Genomic DNA, 27,716 nt, shown 5'->3' with positions numbered 1-27,716 from the left:
GTATGCGACAGTTTGAGACGGTATCTCGCCCTTGTATATGTATAAGTTATTTGTATGCCGATTCGGGTTACGAGCGTGTACGAGTGTCCAGCTCGGGCACTAGTCACGGCCTACGGGGTTGGGTCGTGACACTTTCTCGCCTGCTGTTAGGTTTACCTTTGTTCGTCTTTCTCTAGCTATAGTTGCAAGCTTGGATCTTGAGTTACATCAAATGGATGTAAAGACTGCCTTTCTCAATGGATAACTAGATGAAGAAATTTATATGGAATGACCTGAATGTTTCATTGAAAAGAGCCACGAACAAAAGGTTTGTAGACTTTTGAAGTCTATTATGGCCTCAAACAATCTTCAAGGCAGTGGTATATACGTTTTCAGAATGTTGTTGTATCCAATGGTTTTACCATGATGGATGAAGACCATTGCGTTTATACCAAAAGATCAAGAAACAAGTTTGTGATTTTAACATTGTATGTAGATGACATACTTATAGCTGGAAATGATAAGGAGTTCATTACTGAGATAAAGTCATGGTTATCATCCCAATTTGAGATGAAAGATATGGGTGAAGCTGCATATATTCTTGGAGTTAAGATTTCAAGAGATCATCCAAAGAAACTATTGTATCTCTCCCAAGAGAATTACGTTAGAAGAGTTCTTGAACGATTCAATATGTAAAATAGTAGCCCTATTGATAATCCTATCAGTAAAGGCCATGCCTGGGTATTCAAATGTTTCCTAAGACTCCTGAAGAGAAAGAAAAAATGAGCCGAGTTCCTTATAGGAGCGCAGTCGGAAGTCTAATGTATGCTATGGTGTGTACTAGACCTGATATCTGTCAAGCAGTTGGCTTGGTAAGTAGATATCAAACCGACCCAGGTTTAGCACATTGGCAAGCAGTAAAGAGAATCATGAGATATCTGAAGGGAACAACTGATTATGCGCTTTGTTACCAAAGTGACAAAGATATGCTATTAGTTGGCCATAGAGATGCTGATCATGGAAGAGATCTAGACGAGAGGAAGTCTACCTCAGGATATGTTTTCTTACTCAGTGATGGTGCCATATCATGGAGTAGTAATAAACAATCATGTATATCGTTATCTACTATGGAAGCCGAATATGTGGCTCTTGCATCAGCAGCACAAAAAACAGTTTGGTTGAAAAGGTTCTTGGAACACTTATTGGATATCACAGAAGATGCTGAACCACTGTTAGTCTATTGTGACAGTGAGGCTGCAATTTCCTCTACCAAGGACCCTAAGTTTCATTGCAAAACCAAACACATAGATATCAAGTATAACTATGCGAGAGACATGGTTAAACGCAAGGTAGTGAACATGAAGTATGTGTCTACAAAAGTATGTTAGCAGATCCATTGACCAAGCCTTTGTCTAGAGATGCATTAGTGAGATACCCTAGGTCTCAAGGCTTGCGTAGATTTTAAGATACTTCATTTTTGTTCTTTATTTTCCCGTGTTCACAAGATTGATTTTCTTTAATTATCAATACAGTTGATTTACATACATACATATTTTAACTGTTGAATGTTATGTGCTTTCGTTATTTATTTAATTTTTTTAAGTATGTCGGGTAGACAAGAGGTTGACCTTCTCACACAGGTAACCTCCTCCTTATTTTAGTGATGAGTGGAGATGAGACTGGATTTTAAGAAAAAAAATTATCAAATGGATAATTTGAGAGCTATCAACTTAAAATCATGAACGCCGCATAGATAATGACATAAGGTCGTTAAGGTGAAAAGTGTTCACCTAGTCTACTTAGTGAGCCAGATGTTGAGCTAAATATGATATAGTAGATCAAGGAACTCAAATTTAGATACCTATGGTGTCTAAATATCATCTGTACAACATTCGTTACGAGACAAAGACATACGCTCCTTGGGAAAGGAGGAAATGCTGTAGCATGTGTTTCATACCATGTGTGCTAATGTCGACCAATTGGGTTAACATAAGTCCAATCTCAACTTATTGTTGTGTGAGACCCAGAGCCTTTAATGGTGGCTCAAGATTTGTACCCTTTGTGACTCAGATCATATACTTGAGACTTAGTTTGATGTTAGCTATCTTAGTGTGCTTCCAAAAGACCATGTACACTGATTTGGTCTGGCGGAGCATATCTAGAAGAGCAGTTAACCTAATGTTAAAAGGATCGTGAGAAGAGGAAGATCATTGATGGAATCTCATTAATTCGTATTCACTGGTGCACCAATTATAACTTATGAGTTACAATTGTGAATACAAGAAATAATGATATATGAGATTTTGCGATTCTATCAAATGTGATTCATATGATCTGGGGTACTGCATACTTGGAGGTTTGCACTTGACGAGAGGCTATATACTCCTAGTAGATGTATAGCACTTAGCTCTCGCAGTATGCTAGTCGCACGATCTATTTCCCTGTATGGATGATTGCGGAGATGAGTTGAGAACATGTTTCTTAGATTAGATGAGCACTCCCATTATGTGTGAGTGGGAGATGTAGGAAATTTGGGTCCACCCATAAGGGGTGCTTAAGGCCCATTAGGGTAATTAAACTTGGCCCTAATATTTCCTATATAATAACACTTACTGTGTAAAATAAAATATATTTCTATAATATTTTTCTGCTCTTCTCTTCTCTACAATATATTATTAGGATTTAGACTGTGATTTAGGGGGTTGCTCCAATATACCGTGACAACAACCATCGGCCAATAATTCCAGCCGCGGTTCGACTTCCGCTTCCGCTACACGAAGAACACGTAAGTTCTCCTTTTATGATTTACGCGCTATCTAATTAGTTTAGATTAATATGTTATGAGTAATCCTTCAGTATGGTATAGTACTATCGTTATTCTAAATACCCTATGTCTTCGTTCTTCTATCTCCTTTGAGTGTTGGTTTATCTGCTCTTCTTTTCTTTGCTATGTTTTGGTAAACAAAAGGCTTCAACTAATTTTAGTTAATTATATATTTCCTCAGATTTTAGTAATTGGTAAACTAAAAGCTTTTCTTTTCAGATTATAGTTAATTGGTAAACGAAAAGCTTTACGATTTTCATATTTTACTTAAATAAAATGAAAGCTTAATCACAGTCTTTCATAATAAATATTTAAATTATTTATCTTCTTAATAATACTATTAATAATTAAGTAAATCTACCCATGTCCTTATTCGTAATTTTGCATTACTAAACACTTTTTAAAAAGCTTGGCTAAACACAAATTGCCGCAGAAAAGTGCCTTTTAAATTGATTGGCCAAACACAAACCGCTTCTTACAAAAGTACTTCTTTGAAAAGCACTTTTCGAAATTAGCAGATTTTAGAAGCTTGGCTAAACATGCTATAAGTATTATATTTTAAGCTTTAAATAGAAGACCATAAACACACGGCTTCATATTTTTACAGATAAGGTGTTGGATCATATTTTGGTTAAATCATATAAAAAGGAGAAAGTTTGAACGAAACTCTGTGTTTCTTTTAGTTGTCAAGGTATAAATGAACACTATTGAATGAATTAATCTAAGGAAAGACCACCTACAATGCCAGTTTCAAGTCAAATAAAAGACTTACAATCTCTAGAAGAAATTTTTATATCGCGGAAAAGATAGAATAGCTTCAAGATGTTGCATCTCATGGTAATAACATTCACTTTACATTGTATAGTTTGAACACTTTTAAGGGAAAAAAGATAAGAAGAAAGGATAACACTTACCCATTTGGTAGGAAGTACACATTCTTTATGTTTTTATTAATAAAATAAATCCATAGGCCAGTTCTGTTGGTATATTAATCCGAACCCATTTGGTAGGAAGTATACATTCTTTATGTTTTTATTAATAAAATAAATCCATAGGCCAGTTCTGTTGGTATATTAATCCGATAATAACTCTATTAATTTGTATGCTGTTTGGTCGTCTATTTTCTACCGGCATAAATTCAGCATTACTTTTACCATTTTAGTCACCTTTTTTATTTCTTCTTATTCGCATAAATAATAACTGCATAAATTATGAAGGAATTTACATTATTATTTTATGTAGAATATAATATAGATATTAATGATACGTGAATTAAACAATTGGAATGACAAAGATAGTCTTCAAATTTATATATTATAGTCTTCAAATTTATATATTCTTTTTCCTCCAAAACAAACTCTTATTCTATTTAACAACTAAACATATTTTAATCATGCATACACTGCATATTCATCATAAATAGATATTCAGTAAGAAATAATCTTTACTTTACAATTTAACATTACTAAATTTTGCATTATTAATATTATTAGTGTATATATTACTTTCTTCGTCCTAATTTATTTTGCACATATTTTTAGTCGATCAAAAGAATGTCACATTTTTATGTTTAATAGTAATTTAACTTTACACTTTTCATTTTACCTTTAATAAACTGTTTTATAGCTACATAATTCTTTATGGCTTGTTTAGACCACAATTTTTTTTTTTCTTATTTTAGTTTCGTGGCCTATCAAATACGTACTGACGGAGTGCATGTCTTTATATTTCTATAATCGCTACTCCATTCAATTCAAAATAAGTGTTCACTTAGCCTTTAACATACACCTTAAGATAATACTAACTCCTAGAAAAAAGAAGAAGATATTTTGACTTAACTACCCTTTATTAAATACTACCTAGTTAATATAGTTTCTTGATTATATAAAAACCCACTTATCTAAATTAATAGAGGTAAATTTGAAAGAAAACAATTAATTCCTTCTTGATAATGTGAGCGAACACTTATTTGGAACCAAAATAAAAAGACTAAGTAAATACTACTACTTCCTCCGTTTCAATTTATATGAATCTTTTCGGAGTGCGAGGGTTAAACTTTATAACTTTGACTATAAATTTTGATATAGATATTTCAAGTTTGTAAAACCTAATATCTATATATTTAGAAACTACATAAATAGTACTATAAGTCATGATAATTTATAATTCAAATAATTTCAAAAAAATATAAAAAAAACGTGATAAAAAAATTAGCTGGCAGATTCCCAAACAATAATAGATTTACATAAATTGAAAGAGAGAGAGTATTACTTTTTATGAACCGAAGGGAGGATACAACTCATCGTCGAACCAAACGTCCCTTAAACACAAATTTAACACGTTTCGCGAAAGAAAGTGGGGTGGGGGAAACAAAAAACAAAAATGTGCATCGTTCTCATGTTTTACACGAATTCCTAAATCTATCATAAGATTTGGTTCCTCTAGACACACGCGTACTCTCCTCTCCACGTGTTGAAATTCCTTTCCCGCGTTAACGTGTCCCTTCTTCATTTGTCCTATGACACATTCCCTTAATGTTACACCTCTCCTTTTCTCAATTTTCTTCATCTGTTCCATTGCTTCCTAAGGAAACTATTTATCTTTGTCTTCTCATTATATATATGTACATAGGGATTATTTCTGTTTCGAACAAAGTCTTTTATTTGAATGGCGGTGACTAGAAAGTTTCAAGTGAAAATCAGACCGTTGAAGCTAGAATTATTAGGAGTTGATGATTTTGATGGGGGAAATCAAGAACCAAGAAAGGTGAAGGCCATGGCAATCAAGATGAAGTGGAAAGGTGAACCCAAGTTTGGTTTAGTCCCATTTCATAAGCATAAGAAAGATTTCACTAGTCGAAGAATTATGAAGAAAGGAATACAAGCTAATTCCATTGAATGGGATAATGATGCAGATGAGTTTGAGAACGTTTGTTGTTTTACAGAGGTTTCTGGTTGTTATCAGAGTCTAAAATATTCACCATGGGATGTCGCATTTGATGTTTTATACGCAACTAGTTTGGAGAATTCGTCGGCGAAAATGGTGGCAATTGGGAAAGTGGTGGTTAACGTTGCAGAATTAGCTGCAAGAAAGGTGTCTGAACTTGAAGAGAAGCTTCCCATTACTTTAAATATTGGTAGAACTTCCATATTAGCTAAGCTCCATGTAAGTTCCATCCTCCATCCTTTTATTCTTCTTTATCATCTTATTATGCTCAATAGAAAAATGTCTCCCTCAATTGATCAACCTAATACATTTTTGGTAGCTTAATTTGAAGTACCTTAATTAGGAATTACTCGGTACATAAATCTTCAAATGGGAACATCTGTTAGATTATTTCTATGGACAAAAACTCAATATTAATGTTGTAATCAAACGTGTGTTCACATGATTTCACAGCTGAATATTTGTTTTATTTTCATAATCATTTTTCCTTTGGGGATTAATGCCCTATTTTGTCAAGCTTCTAAGGGCTTGATTAATGTTTATCAAGCTTCCATGCCATTGAATTTTATAATACAGCTTCTAGCTATTTTGCTTGTCCTTTTTTTTAAAAAAGTTCTTTTTGACAAGTCAAATATTTGAGCCTATTATGAAAAAAATCTTGCTCAGAATTTAGTAGAATATGTTCTTTGACTTAGTAATAAATAAAAAATAAGCAAAAGTGAACAGCTAATTTTAGCTGACTAATTCCTTAATATTCCAGCAGTTCAATGAACAATGACTTATAATGTACTCAATTATTTATCTTTGAATTTTATTTTCCAAGCCTAGTTTTCTGGACCACATCCTAGAAAGGAAAAAAAAAAATCATGTAAAAGTCCATCCATTTTCTGAAAAAGAATTTTTAAATAGATATACAAGGAAACTTCCTCGTATATTTAATTACTCATTCAATATGATGATTATTATTCTGACTTTGTCAAATTCAAATTAATTCCAGGTCAAAGTAAAATTTGCTGAGATCAGAGATTATCAAGACCCGACGTGTCATATCCGTGATTCAAACGAGTCAAGTCAGCTGCAATATTTGACAAAGAGTAACAGCACATGTCACACAAAGGGACAGAAGCTGAGTCAAGAAGATGACTCGGACGAGTCATCCACATTTGAAACTCAGGCTGACTCAGTGAAGAAAGTAGGGTGGTTCTCTTGGAAGAGAAGGAGATTGAGTCTGAGACCTACTAGGAGTAAAGAAGAACCATTCATTAAGAGGACTCGTAGCTTTAATGTTGACGCACCACTCAACCAACAGGTACATTTACAAACAAAAACTCCAAATAATAAACACTATTTGACTCGGCCCCATATTATACTCATGTCTTTCAGAGTCTTTGCACATTTGTTTAACCAAAATATTAAATAGCCTTAGTCACAAAGGGATTTGTGTAAAGTGTTCTTTATTTCTTCTTAAACAATAAGGGTAGGTTTGAATAATAATGATATAATAACAACTTCTTATTTTTCAAAAGCGACAAATACTTTTTATACAAATTCAATTTTGGGACTGGATGTGTATGTAATAATAAGGGACGCGACATGTTAAATCAGCTATTTCTATATTCGAAGTTAGACTTTTTCTTTCCTTAGCAAATACGCCAAAAAAAAAAAAAAAGTTTGGCATCTACATGGTTGTACTCTTACAATAGGGAATTCGATTATGTTAAGAAAGGTTGAACCCCTAGCATGTAATAAAAAGATGAAAAACGAATAGTATAAGCTTGAATAGGTAAGGTTGAGAAATTCTACATTTTTCACAAATGAGTTTTACTAATTTGAATACTACTAAATTTATAACTTGGTCATACACATTTAATACTTTAGAATTTAAATTTTGAGAACTTACTTTTGAAAATTTGCTGCAATTTAGGAGAAGAATCAAACAATTTTTTTAGATGGCTAAGGCGAAAACAAAGTACAGGTCTTGGAAACAATATCAATGATTCCATGCTTTACACTAAACGTGCAAAAATTATACACTTCTATTGGCGTTTGGATAACTTTTTGGAAATGTGTCTTTTCAAAAGAGGAAAACTTTGTGCAAAATAAAACTATTGTTCCAATGCGAGGAGTCATCAAATCTGCATTAGAATAATAATCGGAAAAAGAGATTTAAGTTGGCAAGTCGATGTCTTCCAAAGCTTAGTATTGTCCAAAGATATGTCTTGTCATTGTCATTTATTACTAGAAGAATTTGGAACAAGTCAAGGCCAAATTTCACAATCAAACAGTTGTACATCTTTGGTTGTGAGATGTATAGTCATCTGAACTTTAAACGCTTTGCTATAGGCATGTCTTATTAGCAAACATTCCTATAACCATCTACCTTGTTAACAAGCAAGAAAAAAATACCGACGAGTCAATTCTGTTATGCTTAGGCTGGAAATATACCTGATATAATCAGAAAATTTCTCTTATCCTAAACTAAAGTTTGGTATATGGTGAAAATTTGCTCTCTGATGCTTATGCGTTTTTCACTAACAGAATGTGGAGAAGCCTGAGCTTTCTACTGAATCAAGGGACCAAAATGAAGGCAGCAGCACAAAGTCTGCTTGGGAAGTGAAGGAATTAGAGAGTAGGGACGGGCAAACAAGGCTCAAAACCAATGTCTTCCTTGCATCTTTCGACCAATGCAGCGACAAGGCTGCTGGTGAGAGTGCATGCACAGCACTAGTAGCGGTTATCTCCCATTGGCTGCAATCTAATAGAGATGCAATGCCCACGAGATCAGAATTCGATAACCTCATACTACAGGGTTCATCAGAATGGAGAAAGCTATGCCAGAATGACACTTACATCAATGATTTCCCTAACAAGCACTTTGATTTAGAGACTGTCCTGCATGCTGGTATTCGACCTATAGCCATCTCGCATGATCAATCCTTTGTTGGATTCTTTAGCCCAGAGAAGTTCGAATCATTGCAAGGAGTAATGTCATTTGATCAGATATGGGACAAGATTAGTAGCGTTCCAGATGTCATTGAAGTTGAACCTAGAGTTTATATAATAAGTTGGAACGATCATTTCTTCATATTGAAGGTGGAAGCTAATGCTTATTACATTATTGATACATTGGGAGAACGGCTATTTGAGGGTTGCAGCAAAGCATACATTTTAAAGTTTGACGATAACACTATGATGTATGAGAAGGTTGCAGAGGACAAGTCTCAGAAAGATGAGCCTGAGGCTAAGGAAGAGATGATATGCAAGGGGAAAGAATGCTGCAGAGAATTCATCAAGAAATTTCTCGCGGCTATCCCTCTAAAGGAACTCGAGGAGCAAGAGAAAAAGGAGACAGTTTCTTATTTTTCTCTTCATCATCGGTTGCAGATAGAGTTCAACTTCAGCTACTTGCTATCTTCTTCTTCGTCGTCTTTGACATCATCACCTTTCTTTTCTTCTGCTACTTCTACACCTCCTTATTTGTAGGATGTACATTGAAGTTGCCTAGTGTGTATTTGTATCACAGTACTGTAAATTTGCAATTATGAGCATACTCTCTTCCACAGCGAAGAGACATTGTACACTCTAACGCTTTTAGAGATGCTATATCTAACATGATTAGACCTGGTCATAAAGGTGATTAAAGAATGTCATGTAGCATTATAATGTAAGCAATCTGAGCATTAAACACCAAATTGAAAATCAATGGGTGAAGTAGCTTAAAAGTTTAATAAATTCCTCAGTTGAGCATATTTAAGAAAAATCTCTCAAGAAAATTCTCATTAACTAACTTTTCAGTGACCTCATCATTTTCTCTGTAAAATGGACGTCTCACTGTATGTATCCATCACTTTGTTTCCTTGTACATTTCAACCGTTAAGGGTCTTCAGATTGTGTCAAGTCACTTATCTTAGTATTGTATTTTCTAGGAGACCAGCCGTTGCCAAATTGGTTGAGGACACATGGGACTCTAATTGTTTATCTATGAGAAAGGAACAAGAGTCAGTTCCTCACAAAAAAATCTGTTTGCTGAAAGTTTCATAGTGAGCCTTTTAATTCCGGGGAATGAAGATCGACACATCCCCATAAATAGATCACAAAGAAAGACATAAATAAATCACAAAGAAAGACAATTACTTATTGTTTAAACTGTCAATAGTTTATTTTACAATTTGGAGCTCTTTCATTCAGTGTGAATACACCAGCTATTAGCCGTAAAAACTGACATGAAGCACAATTCCTGAAGAGTATAATGTGCTCGACTTTGCTTCAGTTGATCCCCGCCTACCTTCCGGGCCCGACTAATCAATTTATGCTGTGTAAGGCCCTGAGTAAAAGCTCCCTTTATTCTCACATGAAAGAGGTGATCTTGAGTTAATAAGGAGCGGTTTATCTCTAACTTGTCTCCGAACTATTGCAATTCCATGCCTAACGGAGGGAATTGAATACTTCTTGTTGGGTTTTCAAAAGATTGTGTAGTTACAGGGTTGAAAGTGTTGATTGAAAATGTCTCTTTAATAATTTTATTAAGCATTTGAGGCTTTAAATAGCCAACTTGAAAAAAGAAAAACTGCATATTTAAAATTCAAAAAAAAAAACCAACATATCTGAACAAAATAATCTAATCCAATAGAAATTTAAAATTCAAGAAAATAGATTCATCCTAAACCGAAACAACTTAATAGATTAAAAAAAATTACTGTAGTAAATGAATTATATTTCAACACCGCTCTTTTGCTTCAGTTGCTGCAATCTAAAAATTGCTCCTCCTAACTAGTTAGGCACGTAGGACCCCTAAATTCAAGACAGTTCTCTCTGCTGGCATGGTAACCATTAAATAATGGTTTCTTCACTTTGTCATGAATTAATCTCACTTAAACACCAATAGGTACATTGCAACTTAAAAAGACAAAGCATTCTTATATTCATGTTAATGTTAACATCACTTCTGTTTTAACCAAATCCCTTAACCATCCATTAAGTGAATCGTTCTTAGTTTCTATAGTCGCATAAGGACGAATCAAAATTTTTGAACAAGGAGCTCAGCAGAAAACTAAGAGTCAAAATTGGATTGCCCATTTCTCCGACAAGAACAGTTAATTCAACATGAATTTATATGGTAACATACGTAAATCCACTTTTATGGACATTAGTGGCCTTCTGGTTGTGTTTTAAGTGAACGAATCTGGATATAAATACCAACATTCGATATACATTGTTTGGTTAACCTATCACATTGTTTTGTTAATATTATACTTTCCTTTCTTAAAAAAAATATGTCCATTTATGAGAAAATCTATGCATTATATTATGCGAAATAGAGTGAGAAATAAGAATACATGTATACATGGTTAAACTAATAAAATGAGAAAAATACCATCATCGGTTCAAACTTATACCGATTCTTTTTTGAAAAAATATCCAGAAATAATTCCTACATTATAATCTTTGTATTATTAATCTCTGCATAACTTGTTTTCAAACCGAATGACCCCTACAGTCTTTTTAAAAAAAAAAAAAAAAAAATTTGTCTAAAGGTTCTGCAACTTTTGCTAGCTGGAATTCTGATTCCCTTCAGCATTTTCAAAAGATGAAAAAGGGCATATGGCACGTTTGTGCATACAGTGCTATTGTAGAATTACTCAATAATATTTGTTCTATTGCACATCACATGGCAATATTATTAGGTTGATCTCATGTAGACGGAGTATAAATATGTCAAGCTTAATATCCATATATATACAATTGAAAGCTCAATATCCATAGATTGAAAGCTCACTGTTATATCAATGTACCATGACTCATGTCACCCCTAAAGGGCCCCTATTAAATTTCTTATGAAGTCCAGGAAAAAGATCTCAAAATTTGTGTCGGGTCATAGGGGCTTTAGTATCAAGAAAGCATCAGATGTGCTATGTATCATGGTGTATAAAGTGTGAAAGTCACTCATGGAACAGAACAAAAAAAAGAAAACAGGTCATGTGCAAACCTGCAGTCCTTTCATTAACATCATCTGCGCACCGAGTTTTCACACCCAACAAAAAATTTAACTATAGGAGTTAGAATTAAAGTGAGAATACAAACCATTACATAAGTGATAAATGTGTATATGAAAGACACATATCATCGTTCCTTGGTTTGGTGTAAATAACAACAAACAAAACAAACAACAAGAAAACCAGTGAAGCCCCACAAGTGGGTCTGGAGAGGGTAAGAGGTAGGCAGCCTTACCCCTATCTTTATGGGGTAGAGAGACTGTTTCAAATTGACCCTCGGCAACCCTCCTCCTTTATCCAGGCAGAGTTGGTTTGGTGTAAATAGCTAATGAGAAAAAGGAAATACTAGTAGAAGGAGGTCCATCTAATGCCATTTCTATGACCAGATCTTGTAAAATGACCCTTCACCTCATTTGGAAAGCAACAAGGTCCTATCCATAACTTCATCCCTTACTGATCCCTCCTTCATCACTTCAACAGTGTATAGTCATGTGGTCTTGATGACTTTTTTTGGGACCATTTAGCTTTGTTCATGGATCTTGAATGTACTATCAAGGGGATTTATGCAAGAATCACAAGCAGATGCTTCCTCCCAGCCCCCACCTCACATTGAAGTACACATATCCTAAATGAAGATTAAGAGCAGAAAACCAGCCATGTTGACAAAGAAAATAGTCCTGGATCATTCTACATGGATTGGGAACTCGTTGAATATCAACACTTCAAAAGAGGGACTTTTGTGAAAAAGATCCTACACTTCACTTAAAAAGCAACAAGGCCTCTATCAATCACTTCATACTGTTACAGTTCACAGTGTGGTGGTGGTCTAATTTTGGGACCATTTTGGCTTTGGTTCTTGAATGTACAAGTCAAGTGGGGTTTTATGCAAAACTACAAAGGAGACGCATCATGATTCATGGACAAAGAAAGTAGCAATAGGGTTTTTTTCTACATGGATTTGGAACTCATTGAATATTAACACTTCAAAATTAGGGCAGTTTGCAGCATACAAAGTTACAAACAAACCTCATCAAAGGAAATGCAAACCTACAACCAGCAGACTAAAAGATACAGATTTTCAATTTCCTAATCCAAAGTTTGCCAAGAAAAATACTGAAACCTTAGTTAATAACCTAAGACCTGAATTTGTTAAAAGGGAACTTCATTGGCCAATAAATCTGCTGATCCTCAGCCAGCTTTCTCTTTGCCAAAACTGACTCCACATTCAAATTTTGGCCGTTGGAACTCATTGAAGATGATTCAAACTGGTCTTTATCAGCATTTTCCTTCAAGAAGAATGACAAACCTCTATTGAACTGTGGAGATAGGTCATTTAACTTGCATGTATCACCAGCTTTATCATCCTCAGGTAAAGCGTTCTCAATGCTAGTGCACGGAACCACAAACGAACCCAAACGCAGCGATAAATCACACCCTATTACAGTTTGATTCTCAGAAACATCTTCACAATCTGTCCGAGAAGTTTCACTCAAAGCGTTTAAGTTACACGACGGAGGATTTTTTGGAGCAATCTTCTTGTTCTCATCCACAAGCTGAGTATTTGATTTGGCATCACCAAACTTGGGAACAGAAGGTTCAAATTGACAACCGTGATACAAAGGATACATAGTACAAGAATTAGGTGAGGCACGGGCAGTCTGCATTGGCAAAGTTTGTATGCCAACAGATGGAGGAAACTTCAGAGTCGAGAAAGGAAGCATTTTGTTAGACTCTGGGGCACAAGGGTTTGAATTTTTCAGTGTGGCTGATATAAATTTAGGATCTTTGGAGAAAAATATACTGTTAGGAAAAGGATTTCCTCTGTTTCTGTCATGCGAATTTCCAGTAGGTACTGAGTTAGACTCTGGAGTTAGGTAATATCTTGGAGAATTGTTCCTTTGGCTCCTTGATGATCTTTTTGGTGAGCAACCCAAATGCAAAGCAGCTAATCAGCCAAAAACATGTTTAAATTAAATCATCTTCACATAGAATAAGACCAAAGTTTTCACCTTTAAATTTTTGGAAACAATAGAGAAATGCTCAAGAACTCAACTTGCCATAGAAATATAGCTCACTATGCAGAATCATAACAAAAGAATTATATCAAAAATCATAATATATGAAATATACACAAACGTGACTGCTGGCATAGATCTTCTCAAGAGAGATTACAGAACTTGAAAAGCAGAACTTACATGCTGTCATACTGAAAACTGAAAATAAGTATTGACATAGGACAAATGAGAAAAGGGAAAGGAAGATTAAGGGTACCTTCAATGCAAGGTTGTAAGAGGTCCCTAGACTCTGATTCAGTACTGTCATCTCTTTTAATGATAGTGTCAATGGCATCATTCAATCTATCCCAAAGAGTTTTAAGATCCATATACTCAGCCTAAACAAATAAAATACAAACCACCCATAAACAACAGAACAAAAGTTTAAAGTTAATCAAAAGGGGAAATTGGTAAAAACACAACCTCAGAATTAGCCTTGGAATACATAATTTCCTCAGCTCTGAAGACAACTATAGGGAGCTTCTCTTGCCATTCCTTATTCTTCTTAGTTGCTGAGCCATGAACCTCATTCACAATTCTACTCAAAAACCATAAGAAATCATTAAAAAATAAACTTTTCTTTTATAAAGAAAATGATTCTTGAAAGGGGAAAAAAGTACCTGAAAATTTCTTGAATAAGGGAACCTCTGATGGGTTGGTGTCTACCACTATGCCAAGCTTTCCTAACACATTCATAGGGTCTTGGACCAGGTTTAGGCATGTTACAAGAACTGGGAAGATGTAGAAGAAGAAACTACAATATATAAAACCAAAAATTCTTGTACTTGATTGAGCTTTTAAGTGCTTCAAAGCATGTGTCGTGACTTCCCAATAGACCCTGTTGTGGAGAGAACAGAAGGGGGTTGTTAGCTATAAGGGGAGCTTGCACTTTATTACACTATAAACATTTGGATTGATATCCTTTATTCATTATGTTATGTGTCATTCACTCAATAATTCATGAAGTGGGGGCTATGTAGGAAGTTTTTTTTTTTTTTTTTTAAAATCATTTCTTTGAAGAGTCTTTGATGGGTGTCCCCCACTGAAACACATGCCTGCTTCCCCAGGCCCGAAGGGTCACCCTCACCTTTGCTCTCTTCCTGACCATTCATGAGCTTTTGTCTATGTGGGGTTAGGGAAACAAATGAAGAAAAAAGTTTTGATGTATTATTTGTCATTGTCGGTAGGGGAAATGATAGGCAAACCCCAGCCTCATAATATATCTAATCCAGTCATCTTTCTTTCTATTGTGCGTTTCACTCTTTACCCACCACTTTTACTCTCTAGTGCCGTGTCCTTAAACTTTTACTAACCGTACGTGCAGCTCTTGACAATTTGCTCATTATCTTACTATGTTAAGTTAGTCTAACTTACTACATTCAATATCGCTAAGAAAATTGTAGTTAAGAAAGATGAGAAATTTGCTAAAGAAAGTTTTGTATTAGAGAGAACTTGAATAATTTGCTTGATCCCTCTATTTATACTACTCACTTAGGGACTAATATGTAAATAATAATTATTGTATAAGTTCCTACATATTTACAAATAAACCCATATTCAAAAAATCTCTACTCAACTTAGGGGTGGTTATGGTATGGTAGATACCGATTACCATACCGAAATCGAAATATTTTATACCGCGGTTTTGGTATTATGGTATTTGGCACGGTATTTGGTATGCATTTTTAAAAAGTTTAGTATTCAGTACGGTATTCGGTATTCATAAAGAAAATACTGAAATACCGAATATGCTACCGAAGTATATAATTACATATACAATTCATATATCTTAGTATTATAATACTAACAAATATATAAAATAACATTATTAGAAAACTAATTGTTTAAACATTGGAACTTTGATTACTCTATCTTGATTTAAATTTCTTTTTTGTGTTTTTGATTTATGAAGGGGATTGCTTGTACTTTCTTTTGAATATTTTTACATGTGTAAGGTGTTTAGTACATATAATTCAGACGTTTCTTAAGTAGCGGAACTCATAATTCTCCACATTATGAGTGTATATAAGTCGGGACAAACTATGATACCGATTTACCGTATCGTAAAATACCGAAACCGAATATTAAAATACCAAACCATACCGAATTAATTTGGTACAGTAATGGTATAGTATTTTTAGAAATCGAAAATCGAAATTACCATACCGAAATTTTAAATACCGTACCATACCGTACCATGCTCACCCCTAACTCAAGTGTTCCAAGGACTTTCATGCAAATCCATGGAATTCTAGGATCTTCTAAGAAAAATTTCCATATGTCTCTAGAATCTTTCCATAATATCTAGTCTTCCTCTTATGTAACCATTCTACATGAAAAATATATGTGTCAAGTGGCACCTATGTGGCATGGTGACATGGTGGATCATCACATTAGGCTCTTCAAAAACATTACTAATGGGTCCAAATTTGCTCTATTAATTTAGAAATGTTTTAAAATTATCTTCTATCATACTTCCAAAACAGCTAATATTCTTTTTGTATAAGAACATCATCTTGTATCTGATGAACACGGCTGCTAGATTGAAGATAAAATGAGTAATTTACTCGACAAGATAATTTTTCTCTCTTTGCATAATTCGGTCAATTTTTAGCAGAATTTATAGCCAAAGGATTGTTTCGCTAAAATGCTCGCTTAAATATAATTACTCCTATTAGAAGAAACATTTCTCTTACATGGAAAATATTAGTCAAAGCATAATCTCAACTTAACTGATTCCTTCTATTCAAATTAGGGTGGAGGGTCGAATTTGCCTTTTGAACTATACGAAATATAACAGATTTGCTCTTCATTAATAGCTGGGTCAAATATACTCCTCGTTAACTCTTCTGAATAAATTATACATGATCTATCGAAACCTTTAACTTGTGGACACATTTCCTTTAATTTATAAGGTATGGATTTCTTATTAGAGAGTCTAACGTTCTCGGCAAGCACGAGGAACTCTATATTGCCACATGAAAGCTTGATATGATATAAACAACTTCGCATGATAGGATTCTGCAGATAATAAGCATAGGAAGACTCATTATGATCGCTACACTTTGGTGGTAGGATCCACATTGTTACACCTTGGAAATTTTGCGATGTTCGTACTATGAGTAAACTAATGTAAGCTCAAAGTGGACATGAAGCCCTTACAAGGTTAAGGAGGGTATCAAATAATTCTATGTACCTTAAGGTTTTGGAGTCAAATGAATTAGCGGAAGTAAGTTCCCTGAAGGACTTGAATTTGAGTCATGTTTTGGGAAGATTTCGTAACATTTATGTTATACATTACGTAGAATTACCTTGAGAGGGAGTTATAGGGCTCCTTAGATGGTTAATGAAGTTTTATACAAGTGCCAAGAAGGTTCCATAAGGATTGGAGGTCAAACGAATTGAAAAGAATGCATTTTCACGAAAATCGGAGTTTGTGGACCAGTATGCTGCTGCAAACTGAGTTTGCTATGCAGCAAACTGGCCACAAACTCACCAAATTGGCAGGCCTCACTGCCCAACATCCTCCCCAAGGAAAGGAAGGGAGATGCGGCTGCATACTCGCATATGTTGAGTCGTATCTCCACCGCAAATTGAAGCGGGAGGGCGATTTTAAAACCTTTTTAAGTCCTAAAAAAATTCCGTTTTCATATCCACCTCTCACACTTATTTCCCCACATTATTAGAGAGTTCTTGAAGGTTCCACAATACTCCAAAACTTTCCACACCATCAAAAGAGAAGATCAAACACTAAAACTTCAAGATAATCCATGTAAGATGATTATCCTTGCTTCTCATCAATGTTGTGATGAACTTGGTCTTGGAAGGGGTTGAGTGAGGTGAAGTTCTTCTACTATAGGGTATGTTCTTGATCCTATTTACGTGATTGAGCTGGTTTAGAGGTTTAGCAAGTCTTGGAGAAGAAAGAATCATAGTAGAGAAGTCATAAAGTATTGAATGAAAGTGGATGGTTATGAGTTGAATTTGAAAGGGGATTTTGGATTGATTTAAGGTTAATTTGAACATAATTCCTTGATTATGGTATTGTTGATGTTATTATTGTTGTTTGGGAGTTGTTTTGGAAATTGGTGGAAGTCGATGAAATAGGGAAAGTGCAGCCCAAATTCCGCTAGCTCGTTGATTACTCTAGCTGGAACTTAAGAGTGTTTTCAAGACCATGAATCCTCTTGAATGTAGATTTGCAAGCTTGGGAGGAGAACGTTAAGTAGTTAAGGAGACGCAAAGGTATGTTAAGGCTAACCCTTTCTTTTACGAAGGCATGATCCTATTGTCGCGAACTTATACATGACATTCATAATGCCTTCCACGGTGACTCCATTCATAGAAGTGCTAAAGCTTATAGTTTTTGATGCTCTTATGATATTATTGATCTTTTTCCTCGTTGTTGATCTCATCTTATGATAGTTAACCCTAATGAGAAGATATAGTGATAATGATGATTCCATAATGGTAATCGGAGGTTCACCGACTTTGTGTCACTCTGATGGAGTTGTAATGTTTCCTTTGGACTCTCATTCATGCTTTATATATATATATATATGTGTGTGTGTGTGTGTGTGTATTTTCTCACACCGAGCTGCGCTATAGTTGGCCGGGTACGGCACCTATTGTGCACATCACTGCAGTTGGGTACGGATAACACCGAGCCTTGCTATGGTCGGGTACGGATAACATCGAGCTTTGTTATGGTTGGGTACGGATAACACTGAGCCTTGCTATTCCCGGGTACGGGTGACACCGAGCCTAAATGGCAGGGTACGGTATCTTTATACATATAGGTATGTATGAAAATGTTTTCTTTAGAAAAAGGATAAGTATGCATGACAACCACCTTAAGAGGTATTCTGAGGTATAAATTGATCTCTTTATCTTATGTTATCTTCATGCTTTCATCATGTTGCTATTCATGCCTTACACACTCAGTATATTATTCATAGTGATGTCCTTTTGTTTGTGGACGCTGCGTTCATGCCCGCAGTTAGATAGGGAGACGGACCAAACCCCTAGGCTGCTTCATCAGCGATTGCGTAGAACTGCTTCATTTGATCCGGGGTTGCAGTTTTGTTGGTACTATTCTTTTGTGTACATATAGGCATGGCGGGGTCTTGTCCCGTCTTTATGATATTACGCACTCTATGTAGAGGCTCGTGGACAAATGTACATAGTTTAATATCCCATAACCTCATCGGTTCATATTTTGTATATCATTTTGGTAGCCTTATCGGCTTGTATATATGGGTATAATTTATGATGTTTATATAGATGTGCATGTATCTATTGAATGATAAATGTGAGTTAGCCATGTGGTCCACCTAGGTATAATGAGCATTATATTAAGAGGTTCTCGGTAGGGTAGCTCCAGGTACCAGTCATGGCCCTCCGGTTGGGTCGTGACACACATTTATATACTGTTAAATGACTCAACCCGAGATGCTGAGGCTTACCTTTGGGAACATATTAGCTTAGTGACATCAAAAGCTAAATTATTTATAAGAACTCAATAATTGATGAAATACACTAGCTTTGGAAGGCTTTTCAATAAGAAGAACTTGACGCTTATAAAGAGACTCATCTATCGGGACATAATTGTTACACCTTGGAAAATTTCCCCTTAGCGTACAGTGAATAGACTAACAAGGGGTATGAGGTATACGAGGTTTGAAAAAGTAAGAAATAGTATTTGATGGTCCTAATTAAGATTTCCAAAGACATTCGAGGTAAGAGGAGAAAGTTGTTAACGAAGCGAGTCATATGTTGTGTATCGGATAAGAATTCCGAGTATTGAGTTAATGGTGTTTTAATGATGCTTCGAGGAAGAGTTATAATGCCCCTTAGATTGGTATTGAGGTGTTAAAAAAGTGTTAAGAAGGTTCCATAAGGATCGGAGATCAAACGAGTCGACGAGAACAAGTCTCGGAAAATTGGGCAAACATACGGCCAGACATACTGGCCGTATAAAATGTATGGACCGTATGTCCAACCGTAGATCCAGCCCAGTATACCATGTCTCACTGGACCAGATCTACGGCCAGTAGAAAACATACGGACCGTATGTTGGTCCGTAGATCTCGTCGGGACTGATGATGAATTAATATAAGGGACCCCCCTTCATTTCATTTTCATTTCATTCTTCATCTCCACAACTCAAGAAAACTCTAGAACACTCCATACACTTCAATCACAAGAAAACAAAGGAAATCAAAGATCAACAACAAGAATTGAAGAGAATCAAGTGTATGAAACCCATTAAAAGCCATTCAAACCAAGAAATCCCAAGAGAGATGAAATAGGGTTTTGGTGCAAGAGGTGTATTACCATTAAAGGCTTATTCCTCCATCATCTAAGGTGAGTTTCATGATCTTTCTATGTTGTTTGAAGTATTAATAAGATGAAACACTCGGATTGTAGAAGAGTATAGAAAATGGGTCATAAAAGTGTGAATAGTGTTATGATTGAGTAGTAGTCGGATTGAATCATGAAAATGGATATGTTGAGATTATAAATACATTATAAATGACATTTAGAACATGGAATAAGTATTGTATGAGAAAGAACGCGATAATGGACTTTGGTCATGCTTATGGAGAATTGGAGTGAAATTGTGAATTGTGGGCAATGTAATTAAATGATGCTTATTGTTTATGATATTGTGATTGTTGTTATGAATGTTAGGAGTTGATATGGAACATGGAGGAAAGTAGTATAAACAAAAGAAATGCTGCCCAATTTTCTGTAGCTTTAGTAAGTATGTTCTCATGATTGTTTAGCTAACGTCGATACGAATTCCCTTGAAGGTATAAACGAGTGCACTAAAGGAGAACGAGCAAGCGATAGAATAGTTAAACGACAAAGGTATGTGAGGCTAGCCCTTTCTTTCTAAGGCATGAATCCTATGGCATGAATTTCCTCTTTTCTTATGAATGTTCCATCTTCAGGAAAAACTATGAGCCCTTGTTCATGAATAGCCATATGAGATAAGAGATATGCTACGAGTATGATAATGATAATGACAAGCTTAAGTCTAGAGATGCTATAGCTTATGATACGATGTTTCTATAAAGCTAATGAAGCTATCCATAGCCTATTGATGTTGATCATTATATACACTCACCTTATGCTTGTTTCTTCAAGGTGAGGCAGGATTCTTATGAATGCTCCATAATGAAATCGAGGGTCCATGACCTTATGTCACCCCGATAAAGTATGATTATCTATGAGTCTCTATGCATGCCTTATGATGAGTTATGATAAGTATATTATGATGAGCATACTATGATGAGCACATGATGATATTACACCGCGCCTATATGGCCGGGCAGTCACCGCCAAGGCGGGCAGCTATACACCATGGCCAGATGGCATGGGCAGACACCACTAGTGGGCAGCATGAGATGGTACCCCGGACGCGAGAGGCCTGGACGCAGGCTAATGCTAATGCTAATGTTATTGATTATCACACCGTACCTATATGGTCGGGCAGCTTATACATTTATGCATATATGATATGATGATGAGTATGAAAGTAAGTCAGCTTGCATTATTCCATTTATGAGTCAGTCAGTCACAGATTCCTCCTCATCTGATGCCTCCTTACTTCAATGATGTCTTATTATTGTTTATGCCTTACATACTCAGTACAATACTCGTACTGACGTCCTTTTCTTTGGACGCTGTGTTCATGCCCACAAGTAGACAGGGAGGTGATCTAGACTCATAGGAGCCATTAGCTGATTGAGAGCACTCCACTTTTTCCGGAGGTGCCATTGATTATTCTTTTGGTACATATATGTGTATATATATTTTGGGTATGACGGGGTCCTGTCCCGTCCATATGTCTATTACTCTAGTAGAGGCTCGTATATGCGCAGTGTGGGTAGTGTGGTTTCACAGTCTTTCATGTATATGCATGTATATATTATTTTGATAGCCGAAGGGCTTATGTTTATAAAAGTGAATATGTTTCAAATGTCAATAGCTTTCTATGATCATGAGTATATATATTATGAATGAGAGTAGATGAGAACAGAATGAGCGGTGTTCGGTGGTTAGCCCCGAATACCCGTCATGGCCCGTAGTCGGGTCGTGATGTAGATGGTATCGGAAGCCGGTTCGGTCTAGGAAGTGTCTACGAGCCGTGTCTAGTAGAGTCTTGTTAATGGTGTGTTGCGCGCCACGCTAATAAACAAGAGGCTATAGGGCATTTAGGAAAAATGACCATCTTTCTTCTTATGAAATCGTGCGATAGAGCCCAGTATAAGATTTAATGCTCCCTAATAGTGTGTTGTGATTTCAGAAATGCCGCCAAAAGGAAAAGCTAAAGCCGCCCAGAAGGGCAAGACTACAATGAAAAGGCGGCGAAAGAGAGCCGCCTATGAATATAGATGAGGGAGAATCACACCACGAGGCTCCGTCTAATGCCTCCACTACTCGCCTATTACGGAAGAGCAAGAAGGGGGCTTCGGCTCACTCCTATGCCTCCGGTCCTCCACCGGCTACTTCGAGTCAACAAGTGACCGAGGCCATTAATTTATTGACGCAGTTAGTTGCCGCCCAGGAACAACGGCAGAATGTGGGCCCAAGTGATTGGTCAGCTAGTACTAGAGCCCATGACTTCATGAGTTTAAATCCTCCGAAATTCTTTGGGTCAAAGCCGGATGAGGATCCGCAAGGCTTCATTGATGAGATGTTGAGAACGTTTCGGATTATTCATGCTTCCGAGACCGAATCCGTGGAGTTGGCATCATATAGACTCCGGGATGTGGCGGTTTTATCGTATAATAATTGGATAGCATCGAGGCAAGAGAATGCGCCTCTTCCCGTATGGCAAGAATTCGTAGATGCTTTCATTCACCATTATTTGCCACCCGAGGTCCGCCGAGCTAGAGAGGATAGATTTCTAAATCTGAAGCAAGGGAACATGAGCGCTCGGGAATATAGCCTTCAATTTAATTCTTTGGCTAGATATGCCTTGACTATAGTGGCCGATATGGGAGATCGGGTGCATAGGTTTGTGAGTGGCATAGGGCCGCATTTGTTTAAAGATTGCTTGCCGGCTTTGTTGCAAGATGGGATGGATATTTCCCGTATTCAAGCCCATGCCCAAAACCTAGAAGGACAATAACCTCCGTAGAGGGGTGATCGTGATGTTGATAGAGGGCAAAGCAAAAGGGCCAGATCTATGGGCATAGGCAATGATTATAGAGGGGGATCAAGGCAAACACATTCTAGACGCTCAGGCCAGTCGGTGACTAGTGCACCTCCCCGATTTACAGGTAGGAGATTTGATCGCTCCTTCCATTCAGGGACGAGGGTCGAGTTCGAGGCCTCGGGTTCACGAGTTTGGGGGAGATTATAGTCGAGGAGACCTCCGGTCCCGCGATGCGGCCAGTGCGGTAGATTACATTCTGGACAGTGCCGCCAGGGTTCAGATGCTTGTTACACTTGTGGTCAGGTAGGGCATATGATGGGAGATTGCCCGTCGATGAGTGGCAGAGTTGGGGTTTAGCATACATGATCAGCAGCGGGTTCCTCTTGCACGCCCGACCGGTGGCCGACTCCCGCATTCCGGCGGCCGAGGTAGAGCCGAGGGGGGATCATCTACTGTGTGCCACATAGCCCCGCTTGTATGCTTTAGCCGGATGACAAGATCTCGAGTCGTCCCCAGATGTGGTTACAGGTACATTGTCTGTGTTTTCCCATGATGTGTATGCATTGATAGATCCGGGTTCCACGTTATCATATATTACTCCCTATGTTGCTAATCGTATTGGGGTGAAACCCAAGCTAATCAAACCTTTTGAGGTGTCTACTCCGGTTGGTGATCCCGTGATGGCTAAACAAGTGTATAAAGATTGCATAATTGTGATATGTGATCGCCAAACCAAAGCTGATTTAGTTGAGCTGGAAATGTTAGATTTTGATGTTATTATGGGTATGGATTGGTTGGCCTCATGCTATGCTAATGTCGATTGTCGAATGAAAGTAGTTCGATTTTAATTTTCGGGAGAGCCCGTGCTTGAATGGAAAGGTAATACATCAACTCCAAGGGGTAGGTTTATTTCCAACCTTAAGGCAAGGAAGATGATAGCTAAGGGCTATATTTGTTATCTAGTCCGAGTTCATGATACGGAAGCAAAGTCTCCAACTTTCCAATCTGTTTCGGTAGTGAATGAATTCCCGGATGTATTTCCTGATGAACTTCCAGGCCTTCCTCCAGAAAGAGAAATTGATTTCGCCATTGATGTGCTACCGGATACCAAGCCTATTTCTATTCCTCCTTACCGAATGGCTCCGGCAGAATTAAAAGAGTTAAAGGCCAGTTGAAAGATTTGCTTGAAAAGGGTTATTAGACCCAGTTCATCCCCGTGGGGAGCGCCAGTCTTATTTGTGAAAAAGAAAGGTGGCTCCCTACGAATGTATATTGATTATAGACAGCTGAATAAGGTGACGATAAAGATAGATATCCTCTTCCGAGAATTGATGGTTTATTTGATCAACTACAAGGTGCTAAGTGGTTTTCCAAGATAGATTTGAGATCAGGTTGTCATCAAGTGAGAGTCAGAGAAGAAAATATTCCCAAGACGACATTCAGAACGAGATATGGCCATTATGAATTTCGGGTGATGTCATTTGGGCTAACTAATGCTCCAGCAGTGTTTATGAATTTGATGAATAATGTATTCAGGCCTCTCTTGGACCTGTTTGTGATAGTGTTTATTGATGATATTCTGGTGTACTCTCGCACAGAATCAGAACATGCAGGTCATTTACGTATTGTTCTTGGAATTCTTCGAACTCGAGAATTTTATGCTAAATTTTCAAAGTGCGAGTTTTGGTTGAATTTTGTGACATTCTTGGGTCATGTTATTTCAAATGATGGCATTCGAGTTGACACTCAGAAAATTGAAGCTGTGAAGAATTGGTCAAGGCCTACGATGCCTACCGAAGTTCGTAGTTTTACGGATTGGCAGGCTATTATAGAAGATTTGTAGAGGGATTTTCATCTATTTCAGCCTCATTGATGAAGCTAACCCAGAAGTCAGTAAAATTTCAGTGGAATGATGCTTGTGAGCGTAGCTTCCAAGAGTTGAAGGACAGGTTGACCTCAGCCCCAATTTTGACACTCCCAGAAGGGCCAGATGGGTATGTTGTGTATTGCGATACTTCCGGTGTTGGGCTAGGATGTATATTAATGCAGCATGGAAAAGTTATTGCTTATGCATCGAGACAGCTGCGGAAACATGAAAAGAACTACCCAACCCATGATCTCGAATTGGCTGCAGTCATTCATGCATTAAAAATGTGGAGACATTACTTGTATGGTGTGCATGTTGATATCTATACGGACCATAAGAGTCTCCACTACATTTTCAAACGGAAGGAGTTGAATGCGGCGACGGCGGTGGTTAAATTATTGAAAGATTATGATGTAAATATTTTATACCACCCGGAAAGGGGAAATGTAGTAGCGGATGCGCTTAGCCGCCGATCAATGGGTAGCTTATGTGAAGTACCCTCGGAGAATAAAGAAATGATTCATGAACTCCATCAACTAGCTAATCTTGGAGTACGTATAATTGATTCAGAGGATGCAGGAGTTAGTATTAATGATCCCACAATTTCGTCCTTGAATATGGAAGTAAAAGTGCGACAATATGAAGATCCTCAATTGAGTCATTATAGAGATATATGCCATGCAAAGAAGGAGTCTCCATTTGAAACCTCTATAGAAAGAGTTCTTAGACACCGAGGCAGGCTATGTGTTCCAAACGTTGCAGAATTGCGTCATCGAATTCTGGAAGAAGCTCATTATTCTCGGTATTCTATTCATCCAGGAACGACGAAGATGTATCATGATCTCAAGTTGATATATTGGTGGGATGGCATGAAGAGAGAGAGATATAGCGAAATTTGTAGCCCAATGTTCAAATTGCCGACAGTAAAGATAGAACATCAAAAGCCAGGGGGATTATTACAAGCAATAGAAATTCCTACGTGGAAATGGGAAGTGGTCAATATGGATTTTATTGTGGGACTACCTCGTTCCCGAGGCAAGTATGATTCTATATGGGTGATTGTGGATAGATTGACGAAAGCAGCACATTTCCTTCCAGTCAGAACCACATACTCAGCAGACGATTATGCAAAGTTGTATCTTAAGGAAATTGTGAGACTTCATGGTATTCCGATATCTATTATTTCAGACAGGGGAGCACAGTTTACAGCTAAATTCTGGAAATCTTTCCAAGAAGGTCTAGGTACTCAAGTAAGGCTTAGCACGACATTTCATCCGCAAACTGACGGACAGGCCGAACGTACTATACAGACCTTGGAGGATATGCTAAGGGCATGTGTTTTAGATTTCGGTGGTAGTTGGGATGACCACTTACCCCGAATTGAATTTGCCTACAACAAAAGCTACCATTCCAGTATTCAGATGGCCCCGTATGAAGCTTTGTATGGAAGGAAGTGCAGATCTCCAATTGGATGGTTTGAAATCGGAGAAGTGCAATTAATAGGCCCCGAGTTGATTCAACAAGCTGTAGAAAAAGTCAAGATAATCCGAGATCGATTGTTGATAGCCCAAAGTCGCTAAAAATCTTATGCGGACAACCGCCGGCGAGATCTAGAATTTCAAATTGATGATTGGGTGTTTTTGAAAGTATCGCCAATGAAAGGGGTGATGAGATTTGGTAAGAAAGGGAAGTTGAGTCCTCGATATATTGGACCTTACAAAATCATCCGCAAAGTGGGTCAAGTAGCTTACGAATTGGACTTGCCTTCAGAGCTTGAATTAATCCACCCAGTATTTCATGTTTCAATGCTCCGTAAGTGTTTCGGAGATCCCACAAAGATTATGCCAGTAGATAATGTTCAGATCACAGAAAATCTAGCCTATGAAGAAGTACCTATTACCATACTAGACAGGCAAGTACGGAAACTTCGGAATAAGGAAGTAGCTTCAGTTAAGGTCCTATGGCGGAATAACAACCGAGAAGAGATGACTTGGGAAGCGGAAGAGAAGATGAAATCCACATATCTGCATTTATTTCAGTCCCCGAAAGAGATATATGATGAAATATCGAGATTATAAGGTATGTATGCTTTTCTTTTATGTATATGGGTCGTGTGCGGCCAATTTATTATTACACCTTGGAAAATTTCACGTTATCAAGACTGTGGACAGCTTAGTATGAGCTCGGGGGAGAGCAGAGTTACACAAGGATTATGGATGAAGATTATGTTATCTGAGCATAAGAACATATATATGACATTTGGAGAGTGTATGGAGTAAATCGGTTAACATGATCACTTGATGATAGCCCTCGAAACCATGAGTAAGATGGGGCCCACATGTCGGGATTTTGTAAAGGATATATTAAAAGTGATACAAGTAGTACATGGAAAGTTGAGCAAGTCCTAAGAAGGACCCATAAGCCAAATATGGACATAAGCCCTCCAAAAGGACGATTTAAGGAAACGTTTTCGGGTGATCTGACTTGGAGGAGCAAAAACGACATTATAAGTTTGGAATTTGGAAAAACACCAAGAATAAAAGTTGTAGATAATTGAAAGATATTTCCAATAATAGGTCGTAGGCCCTCACACGATGTCGAAATCAAGAGTTATGGCCATTTTAAGAGCAAGACCCCAAGCTGCCAAAGGGTTCCGCGGGCCCCACATGAATAACTTGGTGGAACCGACCTAGGGGGGCTATAAATACCCCATCAGCCCGTTTGTTTTCAGCATATTAACATTCCAAAGGGTCCTAGAAGCCTCTCAAAACATCTCCCAAATATTATAGTCCGATAAATCAAGAATTTGACAAGATTACACCAAACTAGTCCGTGAAAGGCGATTGTTCTTGCTTCTACTTAAGCTTGGTATTGGAAAAGGTTG

The 27,716-nt window shown here is 37.1% G+C and overlaps 3 protein-coding genes across 3 annotated transcripts; 2 read left to right on the top strand and 1 right to left on the bottom strand.

Annotated features, from left to right (window-relative positions):
* The first annotated feature begins 728 nt into the window (after positions 1–728).
* LOC132029491 (secreted RxLR effector protein 161-like) lies at positions 729–1,367 on the top strand. The gene has a single exon (XM_059418736.1). It carries the CDS (start codon positions 729–731, stop codon positions 1,365–1,367), a length of 639 nt encoding a protein of 212 aa, XP_059274719.1.
* A 4,000-nt stretch (positions 1,368–5,367) lies between these two features.
* On the top strand, positions 5,368–9,509 carry LOC132029510 (uncharacterized). Its single transcript, XM_059418753.1, has 3 exons — positions 5,368–5,968; positions 6,747–7,058; positions 8,288–9,509. The coding sequence occupies exons 1-3, from the start codon at positions 5,471–5,473 to the stop codon at positions 9,230–9,232; spliced, it is 1,755 nt and encodes a 584-aa protein (XP_059274736.1). The 5' UTR covers positions 5,368–5,470; the 3' UTR covers positions 9,233–9,509.
* A 3,146-nt stretch (positions 9,510–12,655) lies between these two features.
* LOC132029509 (uncharacterized) lies at positions 12,656–14,793 on the bottom strand. The gene is made up of 4 exons (XM_059418752.1): positions 14,417–14,793; positions 14,220–14,334; positions 14,014–14,134; positions 12,656–13,687 (listed from the first exon to the last, which is right to left on the bottom strand). Exons 1-4 carry the CDS (start codon positions 14,515–14,517, stop codon positions 12,876–12,878), a joined length of 1,149 nt encoding a protein of 382 aa, XP_059274735.1. The 5' UTR covers positions 14,518–14,793; the 3' UTR covers positions 12,656–12,875.
* Positions 14,794–27,716: the final 12,923 nt, after the last annotated feature.

This window comes from Lycium ferocissimum, chromosome 9 (genome assembly GCF_029784015.1).
Source record: "Lycium ferocissimum isolate CSIRO_LF1 chromosome 9, AGI_CSIRO_Lferr_CH_V1, whole genome shotgun sequence".
NCBI classification, from domain to species: Eukaryota; Viridiplantae; Streptophyta; class Magnoliopsida; order Solanales; family Solanaceae; genus Lycium; species Lycium ferocissimum.
Note: the sequence above shows the minus strand (reverse complement) of the source record. Positions and strands in the feature narration are given on the sequence as shown.